We start from the raw sequence: 23,191 nt of genomic DNA on the forward strand, positions 1-23,191 counted from the left end.
ATGTCCACATCATACTAGGATGTCAATGGATTTATTGAGACTGACACATAGATGATGGTACTGGGAAACCTAGTTGGTGAAACAGATAATGGGTTGTCTTTACAGTTAATGAATCTTGTTGATCAGCATCAACTTTCAGTTTTAGAACTGCACGCTGAACTTTACCTCATCTCCAAGCTCCATCTTCCTCAGGGCCTGGATAGCAGCTTTCTGAATGAGCAGAGATGGTTTTGTACTTCTCACACAGTTCAGGACTGAGGACTTGATGGCTGGCATTACTTGTTCCATGGTGCTGCCCATATTTCCAATGACCTTCATTGAAGAAATGAAACAAGAGCTCGTCACAGCGCAGAAATAAGGGCTTTCCAGGAAGAACCTTTTTGAAATGATGTGTGTAATGCAAAATATGGGACAAATACCCTCAGAATCAAGAAGGTGTGATCTTCATCCCCCATGCATTCATTGTCAATCTGTTTCAACAGGTAACCAGCAATATCCTGCAGAACTGGGCTCCTTGAATGGTCCACTTCAAAATAGCTACCAAGTTAAAAAAAAAAAAGAGAGAGACATAGTTAAACCTTTTTTAAAAATCCAAACTTGTGTTTGCTGCTTTTTTATTTCAAGTAGTCTCTCTCAAATTGAGCAATAGAAAAACGGGAGAAAGTGCTAGGGGGGAGTGCCAGCATGAAGCAGAGATGTGAGGCTTCCCTTGCGCTAAGGACAAGGGATGTAAGGCAGAGCAAGGCAAGGTGGAGTCTCACCTGTTAACCACGTGGCTCAGTGCATACAGGGTGGCTCGGCTCTGCTGCTCCTTGGCAGTGTTAAAGATCTCCTGCAGCCTCTGCGTTGAGGGATTTGGGATCAGAGCCATAAGGTAGGTAACAATGTCAACCAGGAGGGGGTGAGCCTTCTCAGTCTTCAGCCACTGGAGGATGTGAGTATAGCACTGAGGTTGTCCACACTGAACCAAGGCTTGTAAAGTGATGGGGCTGAGGAGAGACATACAGAGAGAGTTACACAAAGGACCCTCATGACAAATCCCAAATCCTCAGAACCTGGCATATCTTCTGCCAGGAGAGTACTTATCCAACCTTTTTCACTACCCAGAGATGTCTTTGCTACTACAACTCAGAGCCCAGTAATCATGATGACTTCCTCCATAATGTCTTCCCTAGGGATGTTACTACCATAGAAACATCATAGAGGGAAGCCAAAGGACCCCCGGACCTGAAGTCAATGAGGACTGTTATCACTGCCCTTTTGCTATGACATAGACTGTACTTTGTCAGCGCAAGCCTGGGCCATTCCTGGCCTCAGTCCCTCCTGTGAAGCTTCTCAGCATATAGAACAAGTATTAGCCGTATGGCAAGCAGAGAAACTGTACTGTTTTGTTTATCTGAGTTCTCTTTCTGCTAGCCTTAAAGGTTTAATGGGGGTCTGTATAGTGCTCGCAATGGAATTAGGAGAAGGCCGTGTGTGTGTTGCCTACAAAGCTCTAAGCAACTTAGATGACTGTTCTTCAGGCAGTAGGTATTAGCCAATCAACTGGTTATATGAGTTGACAACTAAATAGGTCCCAAGATTCTTGGGCTATAGGTTCTGCAGTTTCCACAGGTCATCTGAGAATTTGATCTGTAAAGACCTACCTGGACACTTCGATCAGCTGTGGCAAGAGGGATGTGAGTGCCCCACCTCTGAGGCCTCTCAGCTCAGTAACCAGTTTATTGAAGAGATTTGCTCTCTGAGCATTCTGCTCTGAGATGGACAATTTTTTTAGTTCTTGAAGGGTCTTCAAAACAGCATCAGCCTGCTTTGGGGGTGATGTGGACTTGGTACTCTCAAAAGCCAAACCCACCCGGTTGGTACCTGAAAGAAGAGAAGTGTCAAGGTAGTTTACTTCTGTATGTAGCTCAACGTCTTTGTTGACTGTAAACTGAAGATGGCATAGGTATCAGCAGAGGAAATAGAAAAGACAATGACTACTTTCTCAACTTTATTAGACACCAGGCTCTAGGCTGGACATTTTCATTCACTCATCATCGCCTTTTTTGGGGAGGGATATTTTACAACTTAAAGAGAGGAGAAGGGAAGTAAGGTAAGCGATATAATTTGCTAATTTGTCCAAAAATCTTATTTCTTTATTTATGTGCATCTCTGTGTGAATCTGTGTGCATAAGTACAGGTACCTACAAAGGGCAAAAGAGGATGTCAGATCCCTTGGAGTTGGGAGTTTCAGGAACTTGTGAGCCACCCGGTGGGAGTTCGAGGAACTGAACTCAGGTCCTCTGGAAGAGTAGCATGTGCTCTTAACTGATAAGCCATCTCTCTAGTCCTATTAGTTTGAGAATTTTTACCCAATCTCTCTAGGTGTGTGAGGTCAACCTGGAGTTGAATCCAAGCTTGTGGAGTCTGGTATCAAATTATCCTGTGCTATACAGAAAGGCTAGGAGGCTCTGCACTTGCCATGGCAACACCAAGAATGAACCCAGTGGTCCTCACCTATCAGTTCTTCCACTAGGAGCCTATGGAAAGAGGATACTCTTCTGTAGCCCCATTAGCTCATAGAAATAAGCTATAGTGTTGACTTTGACTAGACTTAGACACTCATTCTATGGCCAAGACTACCTCATTAAGCCTTATTGTCTGTCATTTTCTTCTATGGCAGTGGTTTTCAACCATACTGTGTGTGACCCTATAATAGTTCCTCATATTGTAGAGACCCCCCAACAATAAAAATTATTTTCATTGCTACTTCATAACTGAATTTTGTTAGTTATAAATCATAATGTAAATATTTGGATTTCCTGAGGGTCTTGGAGACTTCTATGAAAGGCACTTTTGACCCCAAAGGGAAATGGCCCACAGGTTGAGAACCACTGGTCTATGAGATGAACACATAAGCATGTGTCTCCACCCTCTGAACTTATAGGATCTACCAACCAAGAAAAGAATAAAATAATGCACAAGTCCAAGTGTTGACAGACTGACATACAAAGCATTGTTGGCCTGGGGTACACTACAATTCTGAATTTAGTCTATGCCCTCTGAAATGCTCTCTCAATAGTTGTAGTCCCGTGGCCAGAACACCAGAGTCCACATCACTTACCTTCACTGAAGAAGCGACTGTTGATCTTAGGTGTGTCTTCAAGACTCAGTTTCTGTGTAACATGCGTCATGATCCCATACTTATTCCTGGTAACACAGGAAGTACATTGATTGCATCATGGGTGACCAGTTCTTGAGATAATGCTATTCTTTTCAAGTTGAAAGGTCTCCACCTATTCTTCTGTCCCAACTGTGCCCACCTTTCAAAGGATGTTGAAATCCACACATCTCAATCCTTCAATGGGTGGTGCCCTGCACTTTCTGCTCGCACTAATTATCCTTTATTATACCTTTCACCAATCTAGAATCCCCAGAGGGTTGGGACTATAACCCAGCCTTGAAACTCCTTTGTTGCTCTCTCAGCACAGTCTCATGGACATAGCAATTCTCTAATGAACATTAATTGAAGGTCAGTTTTTAACATGGATTTGGATATGTAAGTCTCCATTGGAAAATTGCAAATCCTTCACGAAGCTCTTCTAAACTAGGGCACCATGCAGTGAACAATTCATGTTCTTTCTGGATCTATAAACCCATAAGGTCTGAGTCTGAGATACCTTTTGTTGGTCTCAAATTGTTCCACTTGCTTGAGACCTTTCTAGCAAATTCCCTGTGATCTTAAAAGCAGGACAGAGATGATAGCCCCTGCCTTGTACCTTCCACAGTTTTCTCTAAGCCCATCCTAGTCTGGAACTGGGCACTCAGGAGGTCTACAGCTCCACAATCCCGTTAAAAGACGAGCATTGGAGGCAGGAGGTAACCTACTTGTAGGAGAAAGGCAGGAAAAGATGCTGCTCATTGCAGATGGCTTCAGACACGTGCTTTCTTTTGGGATCCAGGGTATACTGGCAAGATTGGCTGCTGCGGATCAGAGTCGACAAGGGGCGGACCTGTGCCCAGGGACAGAGGAAAGCGTTTGATCAGTCCCTGGGATTTCAAGCTGACTCTTCTGCCATAGGGCAGTATCTTCAAGGAAGTAGAGGATAGATGTCTGAAGCACTAGTGAACTCAGTGAAAGGAAGAGAACTCAACGATTGACATTAGCTAAGGGGACATAAGACAGCACACTCAAAGATGTAACTCCATCCCAGTGGAGTGTCCATCATGTATAATGTGTACCTTGCATCTTATATTATCTCCTATGCACATGTACACCTCACAGCTTCCATTTATATAAGCTTTTTAGTTTTTCAGCTTTCTTCTGCATCTTCTATGAGTCTGCCCAGGGCAATAGGAGAATGGTAGATGCTTGATCTTTCATGGTCAGGCCCAGCACTGCTTCTTTGTGTAACTCAGTTCTTTTACCAACTATAGTATGTCTCTTACTGGTAGATGTGTAAACTTTGTTGCCATGTTAGTCTGGAAGCACCTTGAGGGGAGGCTGCCCATGGTTCATCTGATTCCCACTTTCATTTCTTCCTTCTCTGTCTTCCTCTCTCCCTCAGTATTACTCAGAGTAAGGTTGAATACAGAGAAGATTCTAAGAAAAGATGCCAAGACAGTACATTGACCTTGTCTAACTCTGGCCCTCATGGCCATCAGACCATCACTGTCTAGCTTCAAGGACAATGTACAGGAAGATTGGCAAGGATGGCAAGACTTGTTCAGTGATTCATGTTGACTGAGACAACCTGTGACTCATGTCCTAGGATGTGTTACAGGGACTGGATAAACTCTGGAAACATGTTCCCTAGGACCCTGCGTAGTAGCACACAGGGGCTGTGAAATGGGGGCTTAGGCAGGACCTAGAGGGCTTAGCTCTACTTGGGATGGTAAAACAGGAAGTTGAGACACATTCATGTCACTTCATGGCCTGAGGGAAATGAAAGAATCTAAGTTTCTTAAGTTCTGTGGAGGCCACTCACTCAGGACAACCAACTCTTGTCCTAAGTGACAGACCCATGAGGGAAGAAAAGTGACAGGTATATCATCTCAGGGTTGGTTACACAGGAAGATGGTTGGTGCTCTGACAGAAGGAGAGCAGGAAGAACCAAGGTCAGTGGTGGAGTCCAGAACCCAGATCCAGTCCTGGGATAATTTCTAAGAGCCTTTCAGCCTTGGCAGTCCTTCTGATTTCGGGTTGTCAGGGTCTCACTAAAGTCTATGTAATGGATAAGCTGGGCAGGCTCTTCTCTGAGACTCCCGCTAGTTAGAACATTCCAGAATTTTCCTAAGAAGGCTGTCAGTGAGTGTGTATGATGATGGGGTGTGAGACTTACCAGGCCTTTGATGAGGGCCAGAGGGCTGACACTCGTGCTGATGGGCTGGAAGCCATCACACTGCTGCAGGTTTCTCTCGGTGGACATTTCCGTTGCCACGGTTCCCTTTCTTGAATTCACTGTAACCTGAGTTGAGCAGTTTCCGTACACAGTATCCTGTGGGAGCCCAAGATATGGTCAGGTACACTCATTATGGGAAAACACCACCAGGTGCTTGAGGGACTCAGAAAGTCATCTGGGTATAGAGGCAGGAGGGATATGGGTTGAGGGAGTTTTCTTTGCTCCCAGGCAGAGAGTAGCATTGCTGTGCCTGCCTAGCTGATATTGGGAGGAGCAGACCCACAAGGGTTGGTTCTAAGGGCAAGGCAGGATGAATCTCTCTATTGTTCAAGCATAGTGGAGTCGAGAGCTTAGAGCATAGTCAGAGCTCAGAAATGTTATCGTGCTTTGAAGTACATTGAATTATCCCCAAGATTGTCTTGGAATACAATATATTCTAATCTTTCTGGGGTCTAAAATACACAAGGCTTTCCTGTGTTATGATACGGGCACAGGGAAAAAAAAAAAAAAAACACCCTGAACCATAGCAAGTAGAGTAGTTAAAAGTCCCAGGGAAAGCTTTAAAATTAGACCCAACACCATCAAATTGTTGAGGACAGTCTATCAGTAAGGTCTGGGGACATGGGGAACTGTGATTCCTGGTACTCATTCCCCATGTAACCGCTATACATCTCATCAACAGGCAGTGTATTTTATCTAAGGCGAGGCTGGCCTCTGACATGTTAAGAGGACTTTGAAAAGGCCACTGTCATCAACTTCTAAGATTCTCACCAGATACAAGACTTGTTTGTCCTCCTCTGTTTCTGGGGGAACCAGAAGAGCGGAGATGATGCCCCTTTTGATGTTCAGGATATATTTAGGTTCATCCTTGTCAGGGTAAAGAACAATTTGTTTCCCTTCAGGAATGGCCAGCTTGAGCTCGTACCTGTCCAGGAGAAAGGAGTCACACGTTCACAGAAAAGCCATTCTTCCACTGTGAGCCCACAGAGGGAGCCAGGGACATGGGAAGCCCCTCAGTGGTTCTTCTTTGGAGAGGTTTTCTTTATACATACGTTTCCCTCCCCATACATTCCCCTAAAGTCTTCAAATAAGCATCCGTTTTCTCTTTCTTTTTTTCTTGTCTTTGTTTCTTTTTGTCTTGACTCATTCCCCACCCTCATCTCTGTTCCTCATCTCTTCTTCCAGTCTCACTGTTTCTACAGACATCTCTATGTATCCTTCAATGTCAGCACCTGTTCATATGATTCCGTACACACCCAGGAGGATACACAGAGATTTTTGCCATGTTTTGCAGAAATGGAAGTGCACTATGCATGCTTTCTTCATCTTGATTTTTCTTATTTAATTGTACTCCGGGAACATCTGAATCACTTGCTGTAGCTACACTAGAATCTTTACTAAGATTTATACAGCATTTTTGTTCTTTGGTTATATATAATTCCTTAAACATTGCACCATTTGAGAGTAGTGACATTCTCTCTTCCCGAATTTCTTTTGTGGTCACACAAATGATATTGAAATAAACACCCATATACATCTATTTCATGCATGACTGCTTTTATTTAGATGGGCCAGGGTCCCAGAGATGAGAACTGTTATGTCAAAGTATAAATATTATCAACTGGACTCAGTATTGCCCCATGGCTTTTATTTCTAGTATATGAAAATACACTGTTCTTCCCGTAGCAATGGGTGCCATCTCAACTTTTGTAGCTTAATGGGTGTGGAGTGAGAGATCCTCTACTAATACATTATTTACATTTCTCCATTACCAGTGAATCTAAGCTTCTCTTCATACAGTTGTTAGACATTCACTATTTAATTCAGTCTGAGGCCAAGATGGAAATTGAGGTTAACTTTAATCTTAGGGGTTGCCTTCTTGGGGACTGCTTGATCTGTCAAGGCTCTGGTTAAGTTCACAGGGGAAGAGGACCAGGTCCACCTTTCCTATCTCTGAACCTCTCAGAATATTCTAGACACAGTAGTGCAAGCCTGGAAAGTCCTCGTGGCCAAGAGGAGGAGTCTCTTGTGTTTGTAGCTGAGAAAGGACCACAGAATAACTGCCACTCTCTCCTGCCACCACAACTTTCCCCTACCATCAAGTATCTAATAAAGCAAGATGTTTTGATGGAAGACAGGAGTATTTTTGCCTATTTCTCAGGGAAAAGACTAGATTTTGACATTTAGCAAATCTAAAAATAGGCAAGGGGAATTATCCCCTGCTACCATGTTAACATCCCTGCATCTGCCTGTACTACCCACACTTAAGACTTCCTAAACTAAGTGGTGTAAGGCAAGGATGGTGTTGAAAACACTTATTGTACTGCACTGTCACCGATGTGTTGGGAGAGATGTCTGCTTCAAATGGTAGCACTGGTTTCCAGTGTGCAGTAGCTGCTTAGCAGTGGTGGGTAGGAGACTGCTAAGGTCCTACTTGCCCTTTGTCCTCTGTTGAATGGATGCCACACCCTTGTAAACACACAGGGGTCCAGGCAGCATTTATGATCTCAGAGCAGCAACTGCTGCCTGATCACCCTGAAGACCCCCAGGCATCATCCTCTTTCGATTCTATAAACATGATCTTGCTTGTTTAAACAAACCATCTCAGCTTTATAGTCTCAAAAGTGCTTCAACCATGAGATCTGTTAGAAGAACAATTTAAATGATAATCAAGGGAACTTAAGTAGAGGAGAGTCAATAATACTTCCCTCTTTTAGATAGATGTGAAAACTTCACAGCATCCCGATCTATGGTAGGCACTGAATACCAATGTTAACACTCAAAGGCTCGCTGACATGAGCACACACACTCATATCCCCACGGACTCATGAATATTACGTGTACCACGATCAAGTCATGTAGCATTCACAAAGCTCAGATACTTAAAGACATAAACCCACAGCTCACCTGGACATGGCCGTTGCAAACTCTTCAGAGTTCTTGGTTTTCTTCATCAAGGCCTTGCCCTCGGGGTTGAAGCCATACACCTCTTTAAGGGTACATTGGCTGGTCCTCATGATGAAACTGCAGATTTGGGGAACCTCCAGCTCCACCTGAGAGTGGAAAGTAATAATATATTAAGGTTTTCCATCCAGAATAGGAGATATCCCTGCAGCCCAGTCTCGAATCAGGACATCGAGGGAAAAGTATCTGGGAACACGGTCACAGAGTCGCCAGAACCACATGCTCTAAACACGCCTCATGGATCCCCACGCCTCAGCTTAGCTTTCTTCCTCTTATGTTAAGCAGTTTCTTATGGTTGCCCCTATGCTTGGAAAGGAGAATGCTTTTGTGTTGGTTTTAAATTTATTCACTTTACACATAAAGAATTTGGGGGTGATTGCTGAGCAGAAATGCAGAGTGGAGCGAGACTTAAGAAAACAAAATGAAGCAAACAAAAATAAACAGCAAGCAGGAAAAGGGAACATTTTCCTGACACCGTTTCCCCAAACTGTATCCATAAACCCAATGAAAGCTTTCTATGTGGACAGGATCGAAATAGATCCTTGGTTTTTTTTGTTTGTTTGTTTTTTTTTTTTTTTTGTTTTTGTTTTTTGTTTTTTTGTTTTGTTTTGTTTTGGAGCCATTTAAAGAACATTTCAGCATGATGGGGAAGCTCGGTGTTTGTCCTGTCTGGTAGCAGCACGAGCCATAGGTGGATGTTGGCTACACTAAAATATGGCCAGTGAGAACAAGAACTTTGTCTATTCAGCTTCAATGGCCACCTGTGGCTAATGCCCACTGAATTTGACCATCCAGATGAGCACAGTGGCCCAAGAGGGAAGACAATAACTTGGCGAAATGGACTTCTCTTCCCCACACGGACCTCAACAGCAGCCCTCGGCTATGCTTTATGAGAACAGACAGGAGTCTAACAAATCTCTTGAGAAGTAGCATATTATTTGAACAAACCAGGTGTTTAAATGTTTCTCCATATTGTGGTTAACACCATAAATGCGGCACGCCCAGTATTTTCCTGTGAGGACCACCCTTTTTTCTGTACTCCTTGGACCTCTCTCATGGTCAGATCTATAAGCCAATCCCACTGGCCTTCAAGACCATGTCCTCCAATTACACTTCGGAAGCTAATGGGAGGGAAAACTTGGCTGGAAATTTTCTTTTTTTCTGTGGAAGTCTCCTCATTCAGGTGGTCGGTTGGAGTTCCAGCATGTGCTGGGAACGACTAGAAGGTTCTCTGAGGGGCTCCTGGTGGAACAAGGCTGGGTTCTAGCTGCAGGTTCCTCCAGCCCTTGTCCTCCGTACCTTACAGTTGATCTTTGTGGCGCTTCTGGAGTCAGCAGTGCCCCGGACACCGCTGGAACTTTCAGCTTCATAGTTGTACACGTACTTTCGGAGGTGTTTGAATCGAGTTGCATCTTCTAAAATGAGAAGGAAATAAGTCAGCCCTGAAGATGAAACAACTCTCCAAAGCAGCTGCTGCTGGGCAGAGAGGAACAGTGGCACAGGCGATAAAGGTCAACGAACACAAGTTACTTGTGTCTGACTTTGCGCTATGAGCAATTTGTCTTTATAGATTTAACATCGCCACTGTTTTGGCTGAGTCTGGTGTTTAAATAATTTGGGATTCCTTGAGTACGTCGTCTAGAGTACACGAAAGGGAGGGCCAAGCATCAACTAGTGGAGCTGCAAAAATTCACGGGAAGGCCCTTTGAAAAATTAAGTTATGAAAGGGACAGGGCTAAGTGTTTTCTCAGTTTGAAGATGCTATTATCATCTGACTATTTAGAGCCTACGAAATACCCGAGACAAAGTTAGTTAAGGGTTTCTGGTTGACTTCCAGACACCCTCTTCCAAAGAAGAAACTTCTGGAAGATTCCATTGTCCATGACAGGAATTTTGTGATTGTTGTGAGAAAAATAACTCATTAGGAACCCGCATGTAGTACTACCATATGACCACCAGATGGAGATGCTGCCCCATCAGAGGAGAGGCCAACCCTCGAGCTCTGTGGAGGAAGCCGGGTATTGCGGCAAAGCCTGATCCTCTGACCCCTGGGGTAGAGTAAATAGGAAGGGGTGGAGGGGTCTGGAGTTCCGCACAAAGGTTAAAGTCGGCATTTCTTCATCCTCACATACTCTGAATCAATGATTAGTCAGTCAGTGATAATAAACAGCACAGTAATGTCTCTCTACGGTGCCCACAGTCTCATCGCTACCCCACCTCGGGACCAAGCCTCGGAACAGAAGAAAGAGCGGAGATCATTTGCTGGAGGAGACTGGGTGCACAGAGACTCAAAACCTTTGCTTTCAGGGGTCTGAGCAGTGCCCCCTAATCTGAGCATGTGGAAGGAGGGACTTCCACTACGTGGGTCTTTAGAAACAGGAGCAGAGGAGGGTGGATGGAGAGGAGAATCAGGGTGGGAGGTGCCTAAGGCGGCTAGTGAAGAAATGCCTTACTTGGACAGTTCAAGCTGAGGTTTTCCAGGACTTCATCTTCTGTAAGAGAAAAGAAGAACCTTGGCTTTCTCATGTTTTCCAGAGGGTTCCAGGGGCCGCCAGGAGGGACCTCTCATGGCCTTAATTATTTTAGGACTATCCAGAGAGATCTTTCTAACTCTCCCATCACCCGGAGCCCGGAGGAGACACCCGCTAGCTCACCCCTTCCCTAGGACCCCCGCGGTTGCCTTCCCTCTCACCTAGCTCCAACTACCTAACAGTCAAGTCAGCCTGCCACCAGTTTCTACTCCCTGATATAACTGATGGTCTGAAGCACAACCCAGCGCTTGGTCCCCAATGCTGGCTTTCTCCCAGGCTTCCACCCTAACTCACGAGCCCAGACGCTGGTGTCTAAGAAGAGCAGCAGGAACAGCAGCAGAAGCGGCGCCCGCACGGCAGGCCTCTGTGGGCCCATGGCCGATGGATGGGTGGGGTGGCTTCCTGGCTGTGGCCTGGCCACGGGCCTAGCCCCGCTGCTGGCTCTACAGGGTCTTCGGAGGTGGCTCTCAGGCAGGTACTTAATCCAAGGGGCAGGCACTGATGAGAATGCCGGGCCACCTGAAAAGCGCTCCATTTATAGGAGGTGCTGGCTTAAGGAGGATTGCCAAAGGTCCAAAGGGCACAGCCCGGGCCTGTTTGCTTTTCCATACAAGCTTGTTTCTAGGTGGATAAGACTGGATCTGATGGGGGGTCTTACTGATGGTTCAGACACGGACACCTGGGGCTTTCCCCGGAACTTGTTTTTTTTTCTCAGGGGGTCTCAGGCAGTGGATAGTAAACTTACTATCCTGTAAGCCTGCCCTGACTGTCTTCAGGAGTCCACCAGTTATAGGGACAGTGTCGTACCCTGTACCTTGCGCCTGCTCTGACTACAGAGCCCTTTAGCAAATTGTTCTTAATGGTGGAGGCTTCTTTCTAAGGTCCTTTCCATTTTGGTTTTGAATCAACAGTCCAGTCCGGTCCTGAGTAATTTAGCCAGTACAGGTGGCTTTGAGGAGGGGAGAGAAAGGGGAAGAGGACTGATGAGAGTTGGGTTTGGTGTTCTCAAGTCTCTCAGAGAACTAGTGAAGAGGGGGCCTCAGAGGAGACCAGCTACTGGGGTTCACCGTGGGCAGCGTCAGTCATGGAAGGAAGCTGCTGGGGTGGAACCGTGATGGTCTGGAAAGGCGAGTGTCTGAGTTAGGCTGTGTGATCTAAGCACCCCCAATCTAGTGGCAGGGTAATGAACCCCACACAGAGGAAGCTGCCGGTGAGCAGTTAAGGTAGGGTGTGGCGAACATTAATCTGTGTGGGTGTTTGGAGCTGGAGAGGTATTTGGGAACGAATGGAAATAGGTCGTAGCCTAGGGACAAAAGTTGGTACAGTATGTCAGGTATGTGTGTGTGTGTGTGTGTGTGTGTGTGTGTGTGTGTGTAGGTTCATGGGCATGCACGTGTAGACGTGTAGATGTGCACGAACCTGTGTATACATGCATACATACAGAGGCCATAGGTCAACTTTGAGTGTTTTTCAAAACACTCTTCACCTTAGCTTTTGAGACCGAGTCTCACTGAACCTGGAACTCACTGACTAGTTTTTGACTAGACCAGCTGTAGCAAGCTTCAAGGATTAAATGCCCAAGTCCTCAGCCCTGGGGCTCCAAGAGTATGTGGTCTCTATCTGTATCCAGTGAGTGCTGTACTCCGGTCCGCTTGGTCACAGGGCAATCGCTTTATGTCCAGAGCCCCCAGCTGTGCCCCTTGTGCTTGATTCATGGTATGACCATATGTGACAAGCTTCTTGTGAAGTCGTTCAATCGTTCTTATGACTCTGACAGATGCTTCTAGAGCATCAGCTGTGGACCCATAACTGAGCATGCACAGCCTCCCACGAGCCTACACACCCTCCATTTTCTCAGAAGAGACTCACCATTGCATTTAGTCTTCTCTGCACCTGACTCTTCATTGAGATGTTGTCTGTAGCCACAAACTCCCCATGGGCAGCTAAACTCCCTTTAGTGGTTTGCTGCTTTGAGCTGTGCATGTCCATGTCCAAAGGTGGTCATTTTAGAGGTCTCACCCAAAGGCTCGTCAAGACCCACAGCACTAAAGGACAGGTAAAGTTATTTCTCTGAGCATGGGACTAAGACTGTTAGTGTTTGGGGACCTGCTTCTTTCATCCGTGTTTGCTCCAGGGAAACTGGGCATGAATAGTTAGAAACAGAGAAACGAGAAGAAGCATCACAGTAAATGAACAAAGTCCAGACTCTGTTACTGACAGATGAAGCCCATGCCCTATTGTCAACATCAATGGGGGATGTAATTTCTATGAATTGGGTATGAAGGATGGATTCAATAACCTGGATGCAAGAAGATGCTGAGATGCTTGGATGATCAGAACCATCTCGACAGGAAAAAGCCCAAGCCTCTGAAGTACTGAGTTCAGCTTTTTTCTTCTCTCTTGGTGGCCTTTGGAAAGTGTCCCCTAGGCTGGGGCTCAGCCTCTGTTCTTATCTGTGGACAGGGTCCAGTGCACAGCCACCACACAGCAAATGCCACAGTGCTGAGCTGGCAGAGGACGCTCAGAAATGCTGAAAGGGCCACATGTCGATTTTCCTTAAATTACAAAATCTGCCTAGATGGTTGGCTAAAAGCCATCTGGAGGTATTTGTGACCACCACTGCGACCTTCATCCGTCTCTCTTAAGCAGAGCTCTTCTCAGCTCATTGCACTGAACAACTTGGAAATTTCAAAGGCCAGTTTACAAAGAGACTTCAAATAGAGTGAAGAGACAGGAGACCCTGGAGTATAAGCAACTCGTTGAGCAGAGAAAATCTCAGTCCCTGGAGGGGCCATATGCTATGTGGATGATATCTGGCTCAGGAGGAGGAATTCTAGCTGGCTTCATGGGATGTTTGCAAGACATCAACCTTCTAGGTCTCTGTAGGGTTGCAGGATTAATAGTATCTATTTTCTAGGAATTTTATTGAAAATTAAGGAAAATGATGTGAAACATAAACTATCTAGCAAGATGTCTGGGAAATAAAAGGAATTTGATAAAGAATAATGGTTACCACTCCATACGTGTATGTTACAGTGGATGCATGTTTGTTGGGTACCTGTCTGAACTCGGTAACCACAACATAGGAGCAGAGGCTAACAGGACACAGATGGTGACTCAAAGCCAAGGGAAAGAGGTGTGTGGGAAGGGCATCTGTGAGAGATTGTGATCCTGACTCATCATCCATTTGACATTTCACATTTCTGAGTGTTTAACATTACTACTCTTCCTGAAGAAAATGGAGACTCTGCTAAAGCAAGCAGGCTAGTAGCTGTCACTGTCATTACACACAGACTAATCTCAGCTAGTCTGTGACTTATCAGCTCACAAATGCAAAGTCCTGTTGGTTGTACAACCAATTGAAAAATCACAGGGCTCTGGAGTTTTTATTAGAAAGTCATATGACCACTGGAATGTCAAGGAACCAGATCACGTTAAATAACACAGTTATGTATCCCCTGGAGCAGACTCTTCATTCTGATTTTTTTTTTTGTGGGATACCAAGTTCAGGGGACCACAAAGGCTTTGAAGGTCCCCAGCAGCCTGCTATGCTGAACGCAGTGGGGCTTGAGCATTGGAATAGCTGCTCAGACATAATTTGCTGAATATAATAAATGAATCTATGCCATTTAGTTATACCCCATTGCTTCCAGGGAATTTATGTACAGTGACCATGATGCTAAGTAAATGTTTTCAGTGATATAAAATGAAGAAATACATTTTGATATAAATTATTCCCAGCCAGGCTGTTACAAAAACAACAGCAAAACTCCTGTGGTAAATAGGGACAGGCGTGGACAATGATTAATTAGGCCATCTCTTCTCTACTCATGACAGTATTATAATTGCAAATGATGCCTGGAGGCTAGGAAGTAAATTTCAAGAATTATAGAGATTACAGATGGAACCATGCCCAGCAATTCAGAACATGCTAATAACAAAGTACGCATCACACACAGAAACACACACACACACACACACACACACACACACACACACACACACTACACATAAACACACACCTAGGCATATACATAGCAACACACACATGCTCACATACACACACATCAAGATAAAAGAGGAACATTTGGTGGAGGGCTCAGGGGGAAGGTTCTGATGGAGAGCAGCGTCAGCCATATGGAGACACTACAGGTGAATGATTATCAATCTCCCACGAGGAAGCACAAACAAACGTTTTTATTCTGTTATTCTGCTACTCAGGAGATAAGGTCAGAATGTCAGGTGGCCATTTTTCCTAGGGAGAAGGGTCAGAGGACAGCAGGAGTCAGTGTGGAGAGAGCTCCCCTGGGTAGGAGTTATCTCTATCTTCAAATCATCCTTCCCCTCCTTCTTTCCTGGCTCCTGAAAGGTGTCTTTCCTTGGGACCATTCCAAGTAGATTTCATGGCTTCCAGCCCTAATTTCTCCCCAGTCAGTTTCAGTATGGAACATGAATCACGAAGGATCTTTATACATGCGTGATAAATAGGGTCTAATGCTGACAAAATTAATTATATTTTAGCCTGTAATATTCTTTAATTTTTTTCACTTGTTTGTGTATTATCTTACTTTCCAGAGAAATAAGCTTGGCAGGCAAGGACCATGATGCACGTATTATACATCTTTTTCTTGGCTTCCAAAGCACACGTATTTCATGCCAGACGATGGAGAGCATGGCTAAGGATAGGCACCCTTGTTGCATGTCCCACAGTTCTGGGACAGTGTTTTTCCTGTATGCCTTCATAAGTACTCTTCAACATGGCTTCATGTGTTTAGTATTTGGATTTAGGGTGTGTGACAAACTTGAAGCTATGAGAGAAGAAGAAATTGCAAGCATGGATTGTGTTGAGACTGGTGTCAGTCTCTTTCTGTGATGGAAGGGTTATCTCCAAGGACTAGTCTGTCTAAAACTGATGGTGGTAATTCCATGGAAAGTTTGGGGAATTAAGAAATAACCATATGGATCACATTGTTTCTAAACTTTGTTATGGTTAGAAGCTCAGGCTAAGGATTCAGAATTCCTGAACATGATGGGTTTCTGAGAGGCTCTCCAATTCTGAAAAGATCTCACTCATACTGCCTACAAGGTAGAGGTGAACAGAATTCTGAGTGAGGAGAAGACAAGCTTTTCTGGGGACAAGGCAACAGAACACATCAATCGTAGCCTCTGCAATTTCTTGTTCAAGTTTGGATTTAAGTTTCATCTGTCTTGATCTCATTCACTTTGGTGTTGTCAACTTCTTTTTATTAATCATTTAAAAGTATTTGTGTGTGTGCGTGTGCGTGTGCGTGTGCATGTGCTTGTTATGCATGGGTGTGTGGTAACGTGTGTGCAGAGGACAGGGAACAAGCTTGTCAGTTGATCCTTGCCTTCTACCTGGTTTGAGAAGATGTCTTTTTTGTTTGATGCTGTGTTGTGTACTCCAGGCTAGTTGTCCCATGAGCTTTTGAGGGATTCCTTATTCTCCATCTTCCATACTGTCATAGGAGTTCAGGGCTTACACACATGCATCGCTGTGTCCGGCTCCTTCCATGGATCCTGGAAATTTGTGCTGCAAGTATATACCTGCTGAATCAACTGCATGGCTTTGTCTTTATTAAAAGAGATGACTTTCCATTTTCATTAGACTAAGGCCAGAAAGATATTGTGCTCAGAAGGGTAAAACCTGTGCTAGGGAGAGATAGATGGAGATACAAATAAGCCTGGTTCATATGACCTCTGAGTCACTGTCAGGTTTGGGGACACCCCTCCCCAGAACACTGTCCCACGATGGCTTACAGGTGAGAAGAAGCTCAAAATCCTAAGCACAGGCTAAATTTGTACAGTGTGACATCAATATAGCTGAACTGAAAAGGACTAGTGTTGTCTACAGGTCCAGAATGGACAAAATTGAGCCTGGTCTTGAATACTGGGCCAGATTTGGGTCATTGGGTGAGTGGTGTTATAGTAGCAAGACAGTAGCGAGTTAGGATTAAGTTTGAAGGGATCAATAGTCTGGGATGTAGTCAGCACACTGGGGTCCTTGAGGATGTGAGACCTGGGATGTGGAGGGAACACAATATGTCAGGCTTGGGCCAGGGCCAGGGCCAGGTCTGCCAGACTAATTAAAATCATCACTTTTATTGCAGGTTACTATAACAGCACATAATGTACTTGACACTGAATGTGGTGTGTATGGCTTTAAAACTGTAGGTCACACAGAAGGCCATGAGCACTGGGCTGGAGGCTCCTTGTTAAGAGCTATGAAAAAAGATGTAGGATCAGGAATTGGGATCCCCAGAGGCAGAGATCCTAGACATCAACTGGAAAGTAATTGTATCTCTTCAGAATGGAGAAACTGAGATTGAGACAAGGTTTTTTTTTTTTTTTTTTTTTTTTTCATTGCTTTACATGGTTTTAAAATATTTTTTCATGACAATAACTGGACTGGGTTCACCTAGTTTACAATCTAGAATATTCATCCTATGCTAATTGCACTATATTGACTTCACAAAATTGCTTAGAGATTGTTCTAAAAAGATGACTCTTTAATTATTATCAGTATAGTTACTTATAATTTATTGCTTAATGAAAGTGAAAAAAATGTAATTGACTTTCTGTGGGTTTGAATTTAGAATGAATATTACTCTTTAGTTCATCACATAGACACACAAAGGTTTGGGGTCTTAAAGGGCCAGAGGTCCTTGAATAATTCTCCTTACAATGTGCATGTTCATCAGTCTTTAAATACCTGGGTAACATTAATAGGCTGCCTGACTGATGGAATTTGAAGAGGTTAAGTAGCACCCTAGTCAACTAGCATTTAAGGGTTTGTGAAAGGGAAAGCACCCCAGCTCGTCTACATGTGGCTGTGTGCATCCCCATCTATCCTCACTCCCCATATACCTATGCGCGCGCACGCGTGCGTGTGTGTGTGTGTGTGTGTGTGTGTGTGTGTGTGTGCCTGCAGAGGTTAGGTGGAAGTATGGGATCTCTTGGAGCTGGAATTGCAAGCAGTTGTGAGATGCCAGATGTGGGTACGAGGGACTCAAGTAGGGTCCTCTGGTAAAGCAGCAAGTGGTTTTAACTGTGGAGCCATTCCCTCAGCCCCAAGATAAGCATTTTCAAGTATTAAATGAGTAAACATTTAAAAACATACTTATTGGTTCATCATCATCATCATCATCATCATCATTTTCTGAGACATTGTTTCACTGTGGTCCCCAACTTGAAATCCTCCTGCCTCAGCTTCTTGGATTTTGACATCTTTGATTGAGTTCCTTGGGCATTTGGTTAAATTCTAGGAGATTTTACATTCTCTATTCAAGTCCACCATCAGATGCAGGGTTTGTAAATATTTTCTCTCAATCTGAACTGTCCTTTAACTCGATTTGCAGTCCACACATTTGAAATTTTGATGAAGTCCAATTTATTCTTCTCACCTGCCACTTGTCCTTCTGATGGCATCTCTGAAGAGCCATTGTCTAAAACCAGGTCAAGCAAATCTGCTGCTGTGTTTCCTCTTGGTAAGTTGACAGTTTCAGGCTTGTCATGAGAGTCTGTAATCCATTTTGAGTTAATGTTATATAGAGGATTCCTTTTCATCCATGCCCTGAGAAATTTCTAGGTTCTGTGACCTGGTAAGAGGCTCTGAAGTGCCTCCACTGCCTCCTAGCTCACAGGCTGTGACCTATTCCCTAAAAGAATGACATCAATCTGTTGCTTAATGAGAAGCAATGCAGATTATTAAGCTCTTCTCTACCCAGTGCTTCCCAAAGTGGTAGGAGCAGGCTGGCCCTGAAGTGTATGCCCCTGCATGGACAGACCTGAGACCCCATCTTTTCAGGAGGAACAAAGAGACATTCTAAGTGTCTAAAACTGAAGCCACTAGCTCCTTTGTAGCCTAGAGAGCCCTGAGAATGACTTTCCCCCCTTTTCTTTAGAATGTGTGATTGGAGAAATAAGTGGGTCAACATCTCTTATGGAAAGCATTAGTAACAAAGGAATAAGGCAAAGGGAGAGCAAGCACCCTGAGATATTATCTTTTGGTGAACGGGAGGAATAAATCTTGGAGTGGGGTTGGGGAGTGGAGGTTGGAGACAAACTGAGGAAATGAGGGGATCCTTCACAAAGGGGGGCTGGCACTCCACAGTGGGCTGTTTATTTCTCCACTCTTGGGCAGCTGCCGAAAATACTTCAGCATTGTAAATACTTAAAAAAATCCTAATATTTACCAATATTTGTGATGGTTTCTGTTTACAAGTCATTTCATTTACTTGTGCTTTTTATTCATTTCTAGCAGTTGTACCAAGAGGTGGGGCTTTCTTATGTAATTTCCACCCTGCCCTCCACTATGTCCCTCCATCTCTCTTCTCTCCTGGTATTCCTCTCTCTCCCTACAATAATCCTCCCCATGCTCTGTCTTTACGCATCTGCATCTCCCCTCAGAGTTCCCCGTTCTACTTTGACATCCTATGTAGATGTGTAAATAAATGTACATTTAAGCCCAGATTTTTCATGTGAGAGAAAAATGCGGTATTTGTTTTTCCGAGTTTGGCTTATTTCATTCGACACACTAACCACTGGTTTCATCAATTTCCCTGGACATGGCATTTTTTAATTACTTCATAAATCATTTTGTTTTTTCCTTTATGGATGAATAAAATTCCACTGTGTGCATATACCACACTTTCTTGTTCTGTGTATTGTCGTTGAGCATAAATGACCTCATTTAATAATCAAATGGTAAAAAGTACAAGACAGATATTATTAACCATCATTCTTACAAGTGAGAAGGCCAAGGCAAAAATACCCTAAATGAAATCAACTTCCACTGTCTTAATTTATAAGCATAGGCACCTAGAAAAAGTAATTATCTATATGTCTCTCTTTATATCAAATGAGCAACAATGGTGTCTCGGTGCTATGGCTGACCTCTTCCCAGGGAAATGAGCCATCGTCGTAGTACAGAATCTAACTTGATTGCTTTGCTTTCCGTTAATCTCTTTAATTCTAATAACTGTGGGTTTTAAGCTACATATTGAAGGTGAGGTACTTGGAGCTGCCTGTTTTTAAATGATATTTCAGGGCCACCTGCCACATAAATAGGTACACTAGAATTCAACCTCGGGTGTTCTGACTTTATGGCATAAAGTTCATACTCCGCCATCTTGAATCTCAGTAAGAGGGTGAGGAGAGCCAAGATTCTTTATGATATTTGTTGGGGAAACAATAGGGAGGTTCTGAGTGTTAGCTGACTCTCAGAGAGGGCACCTGGGAAGATAGTATGAAAACTCTGTGGTGGGTGTTCTACTGCTGACAAAGGCTATAGGGCTTAAGGGTATTTCTTAGGTAATAGATTTCATAGTCTCCATCTTTCTGATGCAATTTCTCAGGGAGAAGCATGAAGGAGCAGAAACACCCGTGTTTGCTTTGATGTGTTCATAATGTAAATGCTGTTTATTGTGATGTTTCTCCTTTGAATGCCTTCATAGGTTTGTTTTTTTTTTCCCCCCCGAAGCAGGTAAATATAAAAGCTACATGGCCAACTCATCTCTTTCTCTATAGATATTCATCTGGCATTTGCTCAATATTGCTCAGAGCACTGCTATTCCTATTGGAGTAACAATCTGATGTGTGAGACACTGCATCACACCCAGAAAAAAAAAACTGGGACTGAGTCAATATAAAATGACATATATGTCTTCTTATCTGGACCAGGTCAGTCCTCTGAACTGGAGTCTATGGGGAGTGGCTGAAATTACTCTGTCACTTGCTGGCTTTTAAGGCAAAGCTTAAGGTAAACTCTGTCACTTAATTTGGACAACTTTGATGACATAAAACAGTTGTCTTAAATCTGTATACTCTTTTGGACTCCATATCCTTTCTGCTTGGACATCTCCGTTGAAAGTGGTGATGGACGCTGAAATCTAGACAAGGGCTCTGTTCTCACTTCAGGGACAGCATCACCAAGCCTCCTGGTTGTTGAAAGGCTGAGGAGCATTTTTACTCAGCGTAGAAGCTGGAAGTTTCCTTAAAGAGAGAGGCAGGGAGGTGGAAGACCCATAAGCTTTGGCAGGTTCCAGGCTAACCTCATTGGCGACCTGTCCCCATCATTTGGACAGACCAGTAGCTGCTACTCTCTGGGTCCTGCTCCACACTCTTGGTGGTCTCCTGTGAAGGAAGTAAAAGCTTCCCATGTATATGTTCCATCTCATCCTCTTCTCTTACATCTGTCTTCTCGGGACTTAACTCTCCTGCTCCCGAGGCCAAAACTCATCTCTGATAGCCGCACTCTTTATGAAAGTGATCTGTCCTCTTCTCCCCCGCAGTGTCTTTCTCATCATCTCATCCAATGCCCCACTATCTCTGAGTGTTTATTTTGAGTTGTTTTATGGACTGTGATACTGGCACATGTGGAACGCCCCAGATGACTCTTCGAATGGCCTAGGTATTAGTCAGCTTGGGCTGCTGTGTGAATGTGCTGCGGATTGAGAGGTTCAAGCAGCAAATCTCATTTTCCCCTTCACAACTCTGGATTCTGGAAGTCTGAGATGAAGGTGTTAGCATCCTTCTTGAGGTCTCTTCTCCCTGACTTGACGATGCCATCATCTTCCTATCTATCTTCTGCCCAAGTTCTTCCCCATTATGTGTGCTGTTGCTCCAAAAATCTCCTTATACGGATGCTAATTCTTTTGGGTCGGGCCCGTGCTAGTGACCTCGTAGACCTCGTTAGAGATGCTGGGGTTTAGAGCTTCTACCCACGCTTTAGCCCACTTGGATTTGGCTTTAACAATTTATTTTCTCAGTTTTGGAGATCTGGCAGCATGAGGGCAGGATACAAACTCTCTTCCTTGCTTGCAGACTCTACCTTCTTGATGTCTTTTCACACAGTGAGAGACTAAGGGGGAGAGAGAGCTCTCTGGCATTTTGTCATAAAGGGACATTTATTTCAGGCGAGTTCTGTACTCATGACCTAATTTAAACCTATTTACCTCCCAAAGGAACATCTCTATATCACGTTGTCCTGTAAAGGGGGTACATCTCAGCCCACAGTGACTTGAAAACAGACTTACTTACAAACTCCTTAGAGTATGCAGTAGCATTGGCCTGCACTTCCTGTGTCTCCCAGGAATGGATTTGGAAGGCTTCTCAAGACCTCGCTAGTTCACTAAGTGACAGGGACTATGTTCTGAATAATCGCGAGATCATTTCTCAGGTGTGGCCTCCCCTTCTCCACATGCTTTCCCAGATGGGCTTCAGCTATGGTGAGTGCTTTGTGGAAGGACGCCTTTGGAGAATGCTGCTGTGGCATCTTGCTGGTCAGCATGATTTCTCCACCCCATGTGGTATTCATTCTCTGGGGAGGACAAACCTCAAAAACAACTGCCCGGAACTAAGATAGCTTGTTCACCGGCTGCAAAATAACTCAGGAAGAATCGTGATAAGGCCTGTTGACTTTGCCCCGGAGAGAGATCAAACAGCAGCTTCCCAGAGAGCTAAGAACTCCCCTGCACCTTCAACATAGCAGTCTCTTAGCTCAAAAGAAAACACAAGTACAATGCTGTGTGTCTGAAAACGTAATAATGAGGCTCGTTATTTTCTATGTTGACTAAAAGAAATAATAAAAGAGATAACACAGTCACAAATTTTGCTCTAATAGGGGTGGTGGTGGTGGGGATTAAAGCTTCAGTGTTGTGAATGATTTAGCTGGCAAACAAGAGACATAAAAGTACCACTTTGTAAGAAAAGAACAGACCCAAAAGCTATGAAATTAGAAAAGGTTCATTTATATGCAATGCCAGGCTTCTTCAAAGACGTGTTAAAGGAAACATTTTTTTGGCCCTTTATTTGTGATGTCTTTAAAGTGACTCTGAGGACATCAAGCCAGCCTATGAACAAAAGGCATGCTAATAGAATACGATATCAAAATAAAGTGAAAATGTTGTATTTCTTCTCTGAGCACAGCACTGGTTTGATTCTATTATGGTCAGAGCATTTACTCTGTATGATTCCAATGCTTTTAAGTTTGTTGAGGTTTGTTTATAGTCTAGAATATGGTTTCTGTTGGTGAATGTTCTGCGGGTAATTGAAAATAGAATGTGTGTTATGCTGAGATTTTTTTTTTTTTGTTTCTAAAAATACTAGTTTAATATTACATGTTGATATTGTGGTTTTCGTTTATGTCCTCGCAGGTTTTCCTTTGCTTATGGGACAAGGGTGTTAAAAGTTCCTAAGTACAAATGAAGCTGGGTCTCAAAACAGAAACAAAAACAATAACAATAAACTTTAGTGTCAGCCAACCAGTGAACCAGTGTAACCGTATTTATCAAT

At 43.9% G+C, this 23,191-nt stretch overlaps 1 protein-coding gene across 2 annotated transcripts in view; it reads right to left on the bottom strand.

Moving 5' to 3' along the window:
• The window catches only part of Apob (apolipoprotein B), a 49,166-nt gene extending 37,775 nt beyond the window's left edge, over positions 1 to 11,391 (bottom strand). The window contains exons 1-12 of one of the 2 annotated variants that reach the window (XM_076942136.1): positions 11,174 to 11,391; positions 10,802 to 10,840; positions 9,648 to 9,763; positions 8,292 to 8,437; positions 6,156 to 6,309; positions 5,325 to 5,480; positions 3,871 to 3,995; positions 3,107 to 3,192; positions 1,647 to 1,866; positions 762 to 989; positions 420 to 537; positions 166 to 312 (exon numbers count right to left, since the gene is read on the bottom strand). In XM_076942136.1, the coding sequence (XP_076798251.1) occupies positions 166 to 312; positions 420 to 537; positions 762 to 989; positions 1,647 to 1,866; positions 3,107 to 3,192; positions 3,871 to 3,995; positions 5,325 to 5,480; positions 6,156 to 6,309; positions 8,292 to 8,437; positions 9,648 to 9,763; positions 10,802 to 10,840; positions 11,174 to 11,255 (1,617 nt within the window). In that variant the 5' untranslated portion in view covers positions 11,256 to 11,391. The remainder of the gene's footprint in view (positions 1 to 165; positions 313 to 419; positions 538 to 761; positions 990 to 1,646; positions 1,867 to 3,106; positions 3,193 to 3,870; positions 3,996 to 5,324; positions 5,481 to 6,155; positions 6,310 to 8,291; positions 8,438 to 9,647; positions 9,764 to 10,801; positions 10,841 to 11,173) is intronic. The other variant, XM_034514286.2, reaches the window with a different exon arrangement.
• Between the last annotated feature and the right edge of the window lie 11,800 nt (positions 11,392 to 23,191).

This window comes from Arvicanthis niloticus, chromosome 11 (assembly GCF_011762505.2).
Source record: "Arvicanthis niloticus isolate mArvNil1 chromosome 11, mArvNil1.pat.X, whole genome shotgun sequence".
Lineage (NCBI taxonomy): Eukaryota > Metazoa > Chordata > Mammalia > Rodentia > Muridae > Arvicanthis > Arvicanthis niloticus.